Consider the following 15897-nt stretch of genomic DNA (forward strand, 5'->3'; position numbering starts at 1 on the left):
TTTTTCTCCCTCTTCTAGTTAGTAACATGAATGTTTTTTTTAATAACTCTGGCAGTATGCATCAAGAGAGCAGGTAGATAATTGGTTTATTCCTAGTTAGAAAATATTTTTTTAACCAATTGTAAATAAACACAAAGGCAACGTCTGTAAATATACACCCTGATGACGGAATTTATGTTCTTCTTTCCTTTTGCCTGATTGAAACCTGTGGGATATTGAAGGGTTACAGTGTCCATGCTCTCAGTCTGCACTGGGAGCTGTCAGGGGAACTGGAAGCAGAATTGCCATATTTCTTGTTGGATTTGTTTAAAAAAGGGTCTGTTGTGCCCATTTTGTAATGACAGAGCTTTGTTCTGGCATCTTGGGAGCAGCATCTGCCTCAGATGGCTTTGTGTAGTTCATCCAAAGCGTAACAGTTTCTTTCTTAATGATTTTTGGGGTCACTGGAACTTACTGCCCAAATTTATCACAGTTTTGACTCTCAGGTAAAGATGTGGGTTAGACCTAATTTTCACTTGGGAGACAGAAGCTAAATAATTTCCTTGAGGCCACTGAGGGTGCCTGTGATGGAGCAGGGATTTGAATTGTGACTGAGCAGTAACCCTGTTCTGTAAAAGTGTCGGTAGTTAGCATGAAAAATATGGCAGTCCTGCTGTTCTCAGCTTTTGGGAATCGAGGCCTGTTCCAAGTGCATGACAAGAATCTGTACCCATGGCATGTTTCTCTGTGGTGCTGCTGCCTAGTGGATGGGATTTTAATGCAGAAGGGCTTACAGAGGTTGCACTGTCTGTGGCTGTCTCTTGCTAAGTATGAAATGACCTGTTTCTTGCTGGTATTACCATATTAACTGTGTTAACTTCATTTTCAGTGATACATTTAGGGTGAAAAAGTCACCAAAAAGATCCCCACTATCAGATCCTCCTTCTCAGGTAAAGTGCTGCCTTATTCTGGTGCATGTAATTTGTGTTCTTGATGGGGCAAATTTGATTTATTTAGTTGTAGAATTGTACATTTAATAACAAAGGAGATTTTTGTAGAGCATATATGCATATTGGGTCCCAAGTATAGCACACTGGGCCATAGCCACAAGGTATTAACCTTTTGGTCTCTAGAAGTGTGTATACAACATACACCAGGTCTGGTGTTTGCTCTGGGAATTCCAGTCAGAGTATTAATAAATGTAATTTAGAAAGTCTTGTCTTATGATGGAGCAAGAATATGAATAAATACCTTCAGTCAGTTGTCTGAAAAACCAGGCATCGCTATCCACCCTGGAATTTTTAGATTAGAATGCAAGAAACTAAATGCATCAAATTGATGGGCTGGAAGGGAAATGGAAATAAACCAAGTGGGCTGATCTACCAGGAACATGTGCTTGGATGGTTTGATTCCACGTTGTAAACTGCTGGCAGGTGGTTTCCTTGGAAGAGGAGTTAACAAAAGCTGTTCTACCTACAAAGGCCGTACTGCTTTGATGTGGCACAGCTCCTTCCACGCTGCTGTTCCTCTTCCTGTTATCCCTCCTGCCCTTTTTATTTGTGCTGCTTGACAGTGTAGAAAGTGAAGAAAGGGGAAAGGGTTCGTGACCCCGCAGTCCTGGGAAGGTTTGCTCCTGTGGGGGAAGCCTAAAAAGTCAGAGACTTCAGTCAAGGGTGACGTGTGCCACTTGTGTCAAGTGCCTAACAGATTTAAAGAGCTCTGGATTTTCTTTCTTCCCCGTTATCAAAGCAGCTTTGCAATGCAAGTGTTTATCATCAAAGAGTTTAGTTGTACTGGGAAAACTTGCTGCTGGTAGAGTTAGTATTTTTTGCTAAGTATTTTATACAGAGGCAGCAGCCAAGATTACGGAATTAAAAAGATGGCTCTGGTGGTGCAGAGGAATTCAGAGGTTTAGCTGTTCAATGTGCTAAGCAAAGATTAGAGAATTAATTGGCGCTGGTTTTCTGCAGGATCCCACTCCACTGCCAACTCCAGAAAGTCCTCCCGTCATCTCCACGGTGGTTCACGCGACGGATGAGGAGAAACTGGCATCTTCAGTGACGGGCCAGAAATGGACCTGCATGACTGTGGACCTGAACACGGATAAACAGGATTACCCACAACCCTCTGACCTGTCCACCTTTGTCAATGAGACCAAGTTCAGCTCTCCTACAGAGGGTACGTGTTCCAAAGGACTGTCTGCTCCAGCCAGTGTGATACTTACTGAGAGAGGGGTTTACTTTGCTGAATGAAAACTATTATTTAGGAACCCTAATGCTCTCTGGACCATTTAGGGGAATGTGGCAGTTATGGGGAGCTGAATTGAAGACCCCAATAGTCTGACCTTCGGTTTTCAAGAAAAGGAAAAGGATCTGCTTAAAGGACAATGAAAGGGACCTTCAGAGAGAGGTTTTTGCTTCCTCAGTGTGATTAACTGTAGATGAGCTCTGCTCTTCTGTGTGTGTGACCTGTTCTCTTGGTGCCTGCACAGGAGATTGGGGGCTGAGACTGCTCTCAGGGTCTCTTGAATCTCTTGGGTCCAGAGTCATTGAACTACTGATTCTGCCTGAGCCTCTTCCTCTAACCTGAATGGGAGAAGGTCCCAGGTTAAAATTCTGCTCAAATTTTGTGCATTGCATTAAGACCCTTAACATGCCACCTCTCCTCCAGCTTCCTGGGATCCAGGTATCTTTATGCATTAAAATGTCCAGGATATCCCCGTGCAAGATAGTTATCTTTGATGTGCCAGATAAAATTCACCAACTGGATCAGCCTGTTAATGTTTCTGCTCTTATCCTTTCCAACAAGCAGTTGTGAGCTAAAGCTGGAAGTTTCTGTTTAGAGAACTGTCATTCCAAGTCTGTGAAATGTGGAAGAGACAGAATTAAGGAAGTTTGTGTGTGGCCTTCCTTGGAGTTAGCAGAGGGAATACTGCTTTGCAACAGCTGCTCCAAAGGCAGGTTTTCAACTTTGTGGGTGGGAAGAATGTTTGAGTTTAACTTGGCCCAAACTTCTTCTTCTTGATCAGAATTCATTTTTTCTCCCCAACCTTTCAGTCTGTGTCCCAGCCTACCATTAAAGCTACTTTATGCTGTTTTGAACTGGGTCTGAGTTTTTGCCTAATTAAGAATTGATAAGCTTTTAGGTCAAAGCATTTGACATCAAAAGGCAGAAATAATCACAGTGCTTTTAATGGTTCATATGCACGTGCTTCTGTGTTTGTGTGCCCTGGGCTTTTTGGAAATCTGTTGGGTCTCCTGGACAGATAAGTATTTCAGTCTGGATAAATCCATTTGACTTGGTTGTCAAATTATAAATTTTAGACATCATCTCCAGTTTATTTGGATTTTAAAAAATAAATGCTGTTCAGAAATAAGCCCCATAAATCCAGGGAAATGGAAACTATATGGCAGGAAATGGAACAAAAGAATAGTGAGAGATACTCAAAGGCAATCATTTTAGCTTTCAGAGTGGGTAGAAGAAAGTGAGCAAATCTCCTAATTAAATGCTAATTGTCTTGTCTCATGTGTGCTGCATGGTATAGTCGGAGTTTCAGATTACACGCTCGTTATAATCAACAATGCTGCTGCTTTTCAGATCTTTGAAAAATAATAATTTTTTTCCCCTTGACAGTCTTGCTAATGCAGGGTTGAGCAATTTTTGAGGAATTTGAGGGCTGTTTCTCACTGGGAATGTTTTTACCCCTCCCAGACACCAGTATGAGTGTTACCCTGTAACCTAACACGGCTTTTGTACAGATACAACCCAACTCCTGAGCCAGCCAGTGCATCCAGCTCTCATCTCTTTCATGAGCTGCTCATAACTGCTGCCATTTTCCTGTTGCACAGACCAGAAATGAGGCATAATTATTAGCAGAAAATTCTGATATAATCCTGAAGCTATTTGTAGGAGGAGTTGGAGGACACCATTTAGTAAGTCTGTTGTACATATTTATAGAAGATAATTACAGATAATTATAGATAATTATCTTGCTTTATGGGATATCCTGGGCATTTGTGATTTTGAATGTATAGAGATAACCAGAGCCTAAGATTTTGGAGGGGGGATGATGCCTTAGAGAAGATACTTAGGAAAGGAGAGAGAGCAATTATGCCAGAAACTTCTCGGAGCAACGAGACGGAACAAACTGCGTTTAGCCAGCCATGTTATTCCTTTTGTTTCTAGTTGATCTGCTTCTATCTGTGTCCTGCTTTTTTTTTTTTTTTTTTTTTTAAACAGTAAAGGTAAATAAGTGTTGTCCCAGCAGTCAGTTTGGGATTGCACAGCTGCTGCCAGTGCTGCAGGCAGGTGGAGGATCTCTGGTGGCTGTGCCAGCAGAGGACAGTGCTGGAACGTGTCCTGCCCGGGAGCCTGCTCGGATGCTCCCTCAGGGATTGCTCTCTGGGGGTGTAAAACTGCTCCACAAAACGTTCCTGCTGCACCTCACCAAGCTGTGGGTAGATAAATGATGTACAGACAGGCAGTTTCTAAGCACTGGCTGCTGTTCCCTGGGATTTCAGGTTTTCTGCAGCTCCCTGTCTGGGTGGGGGTTTCAATCCCATGGGTTCAGTTCTGGTTTTGCTTTCACTGGGAAGAAAAGGGAGTGAGAAACGATGCTCCTGGTATCTGGTACCAGGAAGTTGTCCATCTTGCCTGCTACCACTAAAAACATAATGTGCTAGGAATTTAAACATGAGGGGCCTGCTCTTACAGTTTTCTCTTCACTTACAAGTTTTACTGTTCATCTCCCCCACATGTCAGGTGCTGAGAGTTTGTGGCTGTTCCTCTTCAGTGGTTGTTTGACAAAAATACATGATTTGTGGAATCACAGTCCCTGTGCTCTACAGTGCTTTTTATTATAAAAACAAATTTGAGTATTTTAAACTCACATTGCACCTTTTGAAAGCTTTTTTTTTTTTAACAAAACTGACAAGAGATTATCTTTAGAGTTGGTTTGTTTTTAAATATCAAACATTTTAATGGTGGTTATTATCTCCCTAATGCAAGCCCTACTTTTCAAAAGCTGCCCAAATCTAGAAGGATTTAACACGTGATTTTATCATAATGTAAATGCTACTGTGGCATTCCTTAGAATTTATTTATAATGGAAATTAAATGATGCAAGTGGTTTATTGCATTAACTCATGGAAATGGAATAAAGGACAGCATTAGGACAAATTAATTATGTCTTTAATTCTTAAATTAAGTTGTCATTGAACAAAGTCTTTGCTTTTGTTTGGGTGCAGGAAGGTATGTTCTCTTTTCTCTTTTCCTGTGTTAGATCTGCCTGCTTCTGTTTCAGCTACTGCGTGACCATGGAGTGAAAGAAATGCTGGTTATTCCCTCCAGGATAATTGGCAGATTAGAAGTAGAGAAGCATTTGAGATTTGCATTTTTATTAGATTGTAGATTTAGAGTTCTTTGTAAATCTTCCTGCCTTAGATTCCCTTTTTCTCTGAAATTAAAGTGTGAAAAAAGCCCAGTAAGCCAGGCTGGTGTCTCATCCCGGTCAATGAGTATTCAAGGTTACTTTAGGTATGTTTTTCTTGAGTGATAACACAGTAGTTATTCTTAATTAAGAATTGTGTGATAAACATTAGGATATGGAAATTAATTCATTTCTCAACAGCTGTTGAAACATTTTTTTCTAAAGGAAACTGGTATCAGCAGTGTCAATTATTGAAAAGTGTGTTTTCTGTGATGAGACAACATGATAGAGGAAAGTTGTCTGTGCTCTGAAATTGCACTGAAACTTCCTTAATATCCTGGCCCCTGGGGCAAATAGATAAAGCTGAAATTTTTTTCAGGCAAGCTGATTTGCCTGAAATGTGTCCTATGTTCACTGTTGAAAATCAGTGAATATCAGTGCACCTTCCACACTTTCTTTCTGTATATTCTACTTTTAATATGTTACAGGAAAGGATTGAGGAGGGTGGGAGTGGCCCTTGTAAATGAGATCTCATTTATTTCTGCAACAATCTTGCCATGGTCTGTGTTTAACACCTCTTTTTCTTGTTTCTGTTGCAGAATTGGAATATGGCAACTCATATGAAATAGAATATATGGAGAAAATAGGCTCCTCTGTGCCTGTAAGTTCTCATTTGCATTCCCTTGTCATAATATACTATCCTGATAATGCCATCAGCCTCACTACCCCTTGAATTAATTATAATGTGCCTGCAGCAGATTTGCAAAACCAGTTCCTTTAAATTGGCATAACTGGAGTAAATTGCATGTGCTTTGTTGTCCTGCAAAGCTTGTTCCATTTTATTGTTTAATTCTTAGGCTGGCATCATAGTAGTTCTTTCTGCAGATTAAAAGCACATCACTATTTCCAGCAGTGCAGAGCACAGAGCTGTCTACACCAGCTATTTTAAGCAACTGGGAGTAAAACTTTAAAGAAGCTGGAGGGAATCAGGAGAGAATACAGAATTACTGTGAAGTATGGAATGCAGTACTATATATCACCAGTTGTTTTGCCTTGCTTCTTTGTAATCCATGGGGTTGATAGCTGGACTGGGTCCCATGAGGGCATATCCAGTGGGGTAGTTAGAAAAATCAGGCATGTATGTCAGGTGCTTAAACCAATGAGAATTTTCAATGAATATTTCAGTAACACTCTCAGCCAGGGGATGCCTCCTGCCTGACAGGACTAGAAATCTGATTAACCCCAAAGTGGGAGAAGAGGAGGCATTACAAAGAGAGAGCTGTTCAGCTCACTCTGTGTAACGGCTCTTTGTTCTTTTAATGGTTTCTTCCTGAAAGGGATCATCTCAGTATCAGCACTACAGTCCTATGTTATTAGTTTTCTGTCAAGTCATTTGGTCATTTAAGGTTTCAGTGACCTGAATTAGCTTTAATGGGGAACGGTTGAGTTGCTTAATGAGTTTTCTCTTTTGCTGCTGCCAGCAGGATGACAGTACCCCGAAGAAACAATCTTTATACCTAATGTTTGATGCACAGCAGGAGAGCCCAGTCAAATCACCTCCCCTCAGACTGTCTGATTCCACAACTCCGTGCTCAGGGTAGGTGACTGTGGGAGCAAAGTCAGCGGTGGGAAAGGGGGTCAGGCAAGTGGGTTGCCATCAGAGCACGTACACAGGCCGTTCTTCCTCTCCCCTCTGCCTCCGTGTTGCCAAGTTGTTTGTTTAAAAATAGATTCCCATCTGTGTACACATATGATAGAGGGCAAAGACACAGAAGTTTTCCAATGGGGAGGAATAAGGACGTGAATAAGGACGTACATTTCTCCTTCATATGTTACTAAATAAAGTCACAGTGGCAACTGTTTCACTGGACTTCTACTTACAGTGCCTTCCTACTTACAGTTTTTCTCAGATTCTGAGTTCATTTTCATATTAACCTAGAAATCTCCTAATTGCAGTTTTTTCACTTGGCTTTTCCTGGATACACTTTCTGAACAAGGACTCCCATTCACAAGAACAGGATGTGGGGGCTGTGTTTGCTTCCAGTAATTTTGCTTGTTGAGGACATCTTGTTCTTGTATATATATATATATATATATGTATATATGTATATACACACATATACATACACATGGAAGTGATGAAGGGGACTTGCTTAGCTGTTACCAGAAGCAGAATTGTAAAGGCCTTGTGCTCCACCCAGAAAACATGTGCCCAATCTTTTTCCAGGTCAAGTTTTGAAGACCCTGAAGCCCAGCAACCCTCTGGAATGAAAATCCAACACCCAGCTTCCCGAGTCCTTGCTGCCAGCCAAGAGGCTCACTTGCAGTCAGCTGACAAGTCCAAGCAGAAGGACCTAGAACCCATGACTCTGGGGCCAACTCCAGAGGCTATTGAAATAGTAAGTCATTTATGATAAGAGTTTGGGAATCATTTTCCTGCAGAGATTTCCCACATCATGTGAGAGGTAGCACAGGTGGATCTTGACTGTAGAGTGAAACTCAGCCTGACACTTAAAGATCTTGGTAGCAGCAAGGACCCAAATGAGGGAGGTGGGTTGATGGAACTGATGGAATTCAGAGGAATTTTTTAATTATTACCATACCTTAACACGTTTTTGTGGTAACTTATTCCAAGTTGATACTTTGAAGTGCCTTTTCTCTCACACAGGCCTTTTTACACTGTGCTTCAACACAATATTTGAAAAAAAATTTTATATATAAAATATGGGGGTTGATGTAAACACAGAGACATGGTTTGTTCCATTATGTGTACTGTGAAATTTCAACTTTTTTTGTTAAAGAACAGATGTCCTTTCATGTTTTCCTTGAAACTGTTAAGGATATTGTTTTCCCCTGATGCTGATAATACAAAATTCACTTTCTTGATCATTAGAACTCATTCCAGCTTCCAGTTAAGACACTTTTATTTCAGTGTCTTCCCTGGTTAGCATTTGAATCAGTGGTGAGCCCTTCCTTGCTTTCAACCTGTGCTGCATTATAGACTTAGGAGCATTGGTTCTCAGATTCATGAGGCCTCCACTTTTCCAGGTAAACTTGTTTCACAAATGCCAACAGGACTAGAAATGCTAAACTGTGTGACAGTACATTTACTGAGGAGTCAAAAAAAGCTACAGATCACTTTAATAGTAAATTTTAATTTATATTAATGTGGCTTTTGCTACCATCTCACAGAAGACTTTTTTGAGAGTTTGAATACTTTTCTCACCGCAGGAAGTCTTGAGAACTCAAATCCCAGTGGTCTTCTTTGTGTCATTCTAATTCTTCCACCCTGATATTGTGTCTTTGTCCTGGTAACGTTAAAATTGTGAACATAACTTAGTTTATCCCCAGCAAGCAGCAAAAGACTTTAAGACTTCAGAAAGAGTCTTGCTGAGGTTCCCCTCGGTTTTGGTGCCCCCCAAAGCTTTTGGAGTGCCTTAGAGGTGCCTGAACTGAATATAAACTATTGCATGAACAGAACCTGTAGTCACTGTTTGAAAACTACTGCAGAAGTGTCGAGGGTGGGCTGTCCATGGTTTGAGAGGCCCTGATGTTACTTGTTTTGTGTTAGTCTCGGAAAATTTACTCTGCTTTTAAATTAGGAATAATGGCTCTTGGTGTTTGTCTGTCACGCCTGTGAATTGTGTATTAGAACATGGTTTTCAGTAGGCACAAAATTACTAGAAATCAAAGATTTTTTTGATCTGAACTGCTTTGGCAGAATCTCTGTTGCTCATTCTATATCCTCCTTACCCTTCAGACATCTCCTGAAGACTCCTTTGTCTCTGCTGATGCTCTTCTCAATAGGATATCTAAGAAAACCTCAATATGTGATCAACCTGAATATCTAGATCCTGACTTAGCAGAAAAGAACCCCCCAGTATTTGCTCAGAAACTTCAGGTTTGTAGCAGAATTATAAATATCACTTTTCTTTATGTTTGTCTGTGCACAGGTAGAGCAATGCTTTGCCTCATCTGAAAGGGGTGGGGGGAGGCTTGGAAGGGAAGTGGAAAAGAATTAAAATAGTTATTTCCTTCTTTCCAAAGCAACTTTGGCCTTTCAAGAACTTAAGGAACAGAGATATTTTCATTTAACTGGATATAATACATAATAATACATGTATATAATACATAAACTTACATTTCTTCAACAACTATCCTGTACCTGTGTTTTGCAGAAATCTTTATAAGGCAAAATTTTTTAAGCTTGAACACAGGACTTGACAGATAGAGAGTTGACTTGATACCTGGCTTTAGGATATCTGTATGCACAGATTTATTTTTTTGAGATTTGGGACCTAATTCTGCTGAAGTGAAAATCAGGCTTTGTTTTTCTAATCATCTGTAATGCAGAATTTGGCACGGCTTCTTCTAGGAGAAGCAAGTTGATCTTCAGACCAGTTCTTGTATGTCAGGACAGGTTTTCTAGACAATTTTAGTGACATTTTAAAACAGCAAAGGTTGAACTGAGACCATCAGCTGGCATAAATTCGCATGAAATGGAAACCAAGGGAAAAATGTGAAAAAACAGCTTTAACTTCAGAAAACATTTACTTGATAAAAAGCATTGTTCATACTGATAACCTAATAAAAATTATTTCTCTATGCAGCTACCTCAAAACTAACCCACTCCTGGAGTTTTGTACTATCAGTGCAAGGAATTTGGGGTGTGGTTGTCACCCAGGAATTGCCGGGGATAAGCGCTAAAATACAACGCTCCATTTTTTTAATACGTTAAACATTTTTGCCTTGTCCTTAATCCGTTTTCTTTCCCGTGGGTTGCTCCCAACCAAACCCCCCCGCCAGGAGGAGTTAGAGTTTGCTGCAATGAGGATAGAAGCCCTGAAGTTAGCCAGGCAGATTGCCCTGTCTTCCTTCCGCTCCAAGGTACCTGGTTTGTGCCTGCCCTGCGTGTGTGAGTGTGCACAGACCGAGGATCCTGCTGCTGCTTCTCCTCTAACACTGGGGGGGAACTGAGGCTCCCCGGGGTGCAGTGCTGAGCTGGGCACACCTTGGTGTGGCACCCAAAGCATGCTGGCAGCAGTGCTGCCCACGGGAACGCTGGCACTGCCCTGCTCACACCCACATTAACAACAGACCTGCCCTGCAGGCAGGGAGGAGTCGCGGTCCTCGAGCACGATCCTGCCATCCAGGTGGCAGTTCTGGAATCCATTTGTCCTTTCCCTACAGCAAGATTTGGCCTCAAATATTTAATGTCTCTGTAGGGACATTTTGTCTTTTGCTGGTATTATCAGTTTGAATTCAGGCACCTTTGGCCCTCGGAAGTTTAGAAGTGAGAAATTCAGTTGACCTTGCCCTCAGGCATCCGAAGAAAGGGACTGCAGCAGGGTTAGAAGAGTTCCCAAGGAAAAAAACCTCTCAGCACAATGTGGCTTTATGTCTTTATACATAAAGATCTAAGTCTTTTTTTTTTTTTTTTTTTTTAACTGTTACTTCCAGGACATCCTGGCTAGTTCTGCCTCAGAGTGAGGCTTTGCACTGCTCCAGGGATGCTCGTGGAACTCACTGTGTTTGGAAGGGGCTGGGCAAGTTCTCTCTGATGTGCTGAGTTTGGTGCTCAGCCAGGTGCACAGCCCGTTTATGATGCCCTTCATGTTACTTTTAACCAAAGGGTCAGTCCAGAAGTGTTAGTGGGTTTCTTGAGAAGTGGTATCAGCAGGATGGGGTGCTGAGGGCATGGCAGTGTCCTGCTGCAGTGGGACATTTTATTCCAAATGTGCTTCTGATGTGGCCTTCTCCAGTGACCTTCCTCTTCTTATGCTTGTCTGTTAATAAGTCAGTTGAAAGGGGTTTTTTCCCCAGATCTAAATTGTCTGGAGTTTATTGCATCATAACTACATTTGAACTGGTTATAGGATGGAATTTCTTGGTACCTTGAAGATCAGTGATTAAATAGATAGTTCATGAAAGTAAAGATATTTTTTTTAAGGTTAACTGTTCTTTTATGAAAAGATAATTATTACATTGGATTTATTTCACTTACCTTAAATAACCCACCAACCAGCTGTTTCCATGGTGCACATAGAATTGATGAAGTAAATGCATTGCTCCAAGGTTGAGGGGTATTTTAAAGTATGTGGCTATAATCTTTTATTTAATGAAGAAAGACATGCTGTTGTCTTCACTGGAAAGAGTAACCAAGCTTAAACTTCTAATAAGGAACATAAATAATAAAGGAGGGGAGGAAAAAATCAGCATTTTCTGTGTGAATGGCAACCTGTATGTGTGAGGGTGTCCCCTGGCTCTGCTGCCCTGAGTGGCAGGTGTTGGAAGGGAATGAGGTGGGATCCTCTCTGGATCCTCCCTGCCTCCTTATTCCCTCTCAGCCTCCTTGTCCTCCCAGGAACAGGTGGCATCCAGGCTCTCCATCACCAGGAAACACTCGAGATGAAACACACAATAAATATGTAGATGCTCTTCATGGGTTATACAAAAAACTTCTGTGAAAAATCTGCATCTTTGCTGCCAGCCAACAATTCAGAAACTCACAAACTGTACTCTTTTAAGACTGAAGAGAATGGGTTTGTGTGTTTGTGAGCACTTGTGTGTTACTCAGGGAAGATTCTGAGCTGCAGAAATGTGATAGGATGTATTTGATCATATGGTCTTACATTTTAAAGATACTTTTAAACATCATTGCCTCTTACCCAGAATAAGTTTATGAACTCCTTAGAACTTAGACATCTGGAATGGATTTCATGTGATTTTTTTTTTATTAAGGGCCAATAATCTGTGTAATAAAGATAGCAAAAATGATAAGCAGAGACATGCAGAGAAAAATAGGCAAACCTCCCACCTCTGACAGAGAATCAGCAGCAGTCTGATGTTCAAAAGGCTCCACGTTGGTCCAGTCTCAGGAATGTTTGTACACAAACACCCTGGGTGTCATGTTAGTCTGGGAAAGACTTTTGTCCCTGTGTAACTTTGCTGTTCCAGTGGGAGATTGGTCATTTTAAATCAGCCTAGGAAGGCATCCCTTGTGACCTGCAGTGACTGATGGCCTGCATTAAGTAGAGCAGAATCCATCAGATGATTGCACTGACTTAAATTTGGATGCTAACTGGCAGAATTCCCTTCTGGATGTCTGGCCTCCATTCTTCTCTTGATGTTGTACAATTACATTTAACATTTGCTAAACCTTGCAAGGGTGGGTAACAAGAAGAGGTTGGTAAATAAAGACAGAAGTACTTGTTATGGCTAATTAGGTCACCCAAAATAAAGATTAAATATCACCATTTTGTGCTAGCACTAGGAGTGAGAATGAGGACGTGCAGTTTCTTTTTCTCAGGCAGAGGGAAGCTATTTGGCTGCTCCCAAATTTCTTGTCACAGACATCAACAATAGGACTGCTTTTACACTTCTGTCTCCCAGCGCTGAGATGAATGAACTCTTCCCTACTGAGCAGTCTCAATTTGGATGTCCTGTGGGCATTTTTTTTAATAGGTGCAGCTTGAATAGGTTTTGTGTCCACCACCCTGGGGATGCTGAGATGATGAGAGCTGGGTGTTGAAATAGGATCCAAAGAAACTGAAAGGAAAGGCACCAGCACAAGTGGGATTGAGGCACCACGGCTTTGGGGGGCTCTTGTGGTAGTGCAGGAGGAATGTTTCCTTCAAACAGGAATACCTCACTTTCCAGTAAAACTTCACAAGCTGAAAACTCATGTTGGGATTTTACTTTTGCCTTTCCATATATTTGCAAGCACAAGCAGGTGTTGCTTTGCCTCCACTGACCTGTCTGCACACGCATCAATAAGTTAAAGGGTCGATCACTCGATACACACCCGAGCTGTGTTTCAGGGCTTGGAGAGGGCAAGCTCATTTTTGGCAGGGCTAAATACATATTCCTCCAGTATGAAAAAAACCAGTTTTCATTTGCATTCCATTTCTCTTTTTTCTCTTTGACCTCCTAGAAGAGTGAGATAAGTGCAGCTGGTTAATGGATGTGCATTTATTCCCTGTCTGGTCAGAGATCTGGTTTCTGTGAAAGGTGCTGGGGACAGGAGAAGAACCGTGTGGAGCTCTCAAATATTTACACTAAGATTGCAGTGACCTACATTTAGTAGTAATTCCCCTGAAGACTCTAATCTTTCTGTGCAAGGTTTAGTGACTTGCAAATCCCTACGCTGATTATTACCCCAATTAACTGCTTACCTTCTCAGCAATTAGGTGTTGAACTTAAAGCATTATTATTGGGTTATTTTTGGTAATACCATCATCCTTGTTGTCAGGTTGTAGTATTTTCTCAGGATAGGAATGTTTCAAGGCAGCAAATAACAGTTGCTGAGTTACACATCAGTTAGGAGCTGTGTAAAAATGGCTTTTGAAGGCAAACCATGAGGACTTTTACTGGTTACTCCTGACAGAGAGCCCAGTTGTGACTCTTGTGAAGTGTTTCCAGAGGGAGGCCAATGCTGATTGGACCACTACCACAAGCATTTCTGCTCAGTGGTTAAATTCCAAGAGTTTTTATAGTAATCTTTGAAAGCTTTGTGTTGCTTTGAGTGTCATTATTGCTATTGTTCTGCACAATTTACTCAAATGCAACTAGAGAAAACATAACTATATTAGTGAGGTGTTGAGCACTATATAAAAATAATTAAATATTAAATAAATATCAAAGAAATATTAAATGCTTTCAATTCTTTTTTCTTTAAAATTGTCATCATCCTGGCAGTTACTTTGACACGTTTTTACACAAGCTTGAGGAAATTTGTGTTCCTTTTGCCACAATTAATATTTTCCTGCAATCTCTTTAGGAGATCCAGCAAATTAAGCTGCAGGAGGCTTTTGAAATGTGATACATGCAGTTCAGCAGATCGATCTGAAGGGGGGCCTTTGTTTGGAGGACAGCTTTGATGATTTAATGACTCTTTTTTATCTCTCAGTTATTCTTGCCTCGTGTTTGAGGAGGGACTGAAGTACAATTTTTTTAGAAGTTGGAATATTGAGTTGAGGCAGCACTAGGTCGTTTTGTATTTATGCATTTACAGAGATGTCTGAGCTTGTGTCCCAGGTGTATTTTTTCCTACATAGTTGTTGTACACTGGGAAATACTTTCAAGGGCACAGGCTATGCAATTTTGATAGATCTTGGGGTGCTTTTTCCTCTGGTAGGAAAAATCCACTGGCTTTGAGGTTGCACCTCCTAATTATGCTGGAATAGATCATTACTGTGGGTGTTCATTTTAAATGTAGCAAAAAAGAGAAGGGATGGCCTCCTCCATAAATCCTAGAAGTAAGAGCCAGTTGACTCCTGTTTAAAAGTACAAAGCAAATTAGTGAGAGTCTCATATAAAAGAAGATTCAGTGTGGTGTTCTGTAAGTACTCTTGAGCTTATTCTTGCTCTAATTAAATTTTCTTGCCCAGTCTTGTAACATTACTGGTGTGGTTTCTTCACGTTGTCTACAGATGTGACATCCAGAACATCTGGTCCTGTGTTTCTGTTGAGTGAGCCTTGTATATAATTGCTGGTACAGCTTCTTCAGTCAGGTGTGATATGAGAACTCAGAAGGGATTGCAACAAAATCATCAGGGGGTTGAATCCTTTGTATGAGTCTAAGCTGGGCAGGAAGAACTGGGAGGAAGTCAATGTTTAATGGAATAGCATCTGGCAAAATTTCCTTTAATTGTGTTGGAACAAGGACATGTGATGTTGAAATTAATGAGGACTGAACCTTGATCCAGACATAACCTACTCACTTTCACATTCCTGCGCTTCAGGCAGTAGAGTATGACTCTGGCTATTTTACATTAAAAACAAACAAAACAACTGAAAACAAAACTACTACTACAACAACAAAAGAAACCCCAAACAAACAAACAAAAAACCCTAAATCATCCTCTTTTACAGTAAAAGAAAATAATTTTTTCCTCTCTTTTCTGTAAAAAATAATTTTAAAACTCTTGACTGCAGCAATGAACTTGAAGGAACAGAACATATTATTTTATGCACAAAGGTAACAAGTACACTGTAACAAGTACACTGGAAGAATACATAATTCCCTTTTCACCAGTAAGGAAGTGCTGCACCAGAAAAACTGGATGTGAATATCCATTTCCATCAGTGGATGGAAAAAGGCATTGATCCATTGAACCAGCTGGACCACAGTCCAGCCCTCTCTGTGGCTGCATGTGGACTTGGTGGTGGGCTTGACGGTGCCCAGAGAAGCTGTGGCTGCCCCATCCCTGGAAGTGTCCAAGGCCAGGTTGGACAAGGCTTGGAGCAACCTGGGCTAGTGGAAGGTGTCCCTGCCCATGGCAGGAGGTGGGAACGAGATGATCTTTAAGGTCTCTTCCAACCCCAAACCATTCTGGGATTCTGTGAATTATCTTTTATAACCTCCTCAGGTTTAATGTGCTGTAGCTTGGGTTGTTTGTATCTCGAGTTGTTTGAGAGACATCTCCTGCATCTCAGCGTCACAGACCTGTTCTTTGCTCTCCTCCTCACTTCACATGCTGCCTCCTCCT

The 15897-nt window shown here is 41.1% G+C and overlaps 1 protein-coding gene across 9 annotated transcripts in view; it reads left to right on the forward strand.

Moving 5' to 3' along the window:
• Nucleotides 1-15897, forward strand: part of TACC2 (transforming acidic coiled-coil containing protein 2) — a 91005-nt gene that overhangs the window by 61889 nt on the left and 13219 nt on the right. For 3 of the 9 annotated variants that reach the window (XM_050335099.1, XM_050335118.1, XM_050335173.1), the window contains 6 exons: nucleotides 869-929; nucleotides 1950-2157; nucleotides 6007-6068; nucleotides 6889-7004; nucleotides 7635-7806; nucleotides 9168-9308. In XM_050335099.1, the coding sequence (XP_050191056.1) occupies nucleotides 869-929; nucleotides 1950-2157; nucleotides 6007-6068; nucleotides 6889-7004; nucleotides 7635-7806; nucleotides 9168-9308 (760 nt within the window). The remainder of the gene's footprint in view (nucleotides 1-868; nucleotides 930-1949; nucleotides 2158-6006; nucleotides 6069-6888; nucleotides 7005-7634; nucleotides 7807-9167; nucleotides 9309-15897) is intronic. The other 6 variants (XM_050335108.1, XM_050335129.1, XM_050335155.1 and 3 more) reach the window with 4 other exon arrangements.

The sequence above is a fragment of the Myiozetetes cayanensis genome, unplaced genomic scaffold (assembly GCF_022539395.1).
Source record: "Myiozetetes cayanensis isolate MyiCay16 unplaced genomic scaffold, myiCay2020 scf10, whole genome shotgun sequence".
In the NCBI taxonomy this organism is placed as follows: domain Eukaryota; kingdom Metazoa; phylum Chordata; class Aves; order Passeriformes; family Tyrannidae; genus Myiozetetes; species Myiozetetes cayanensis.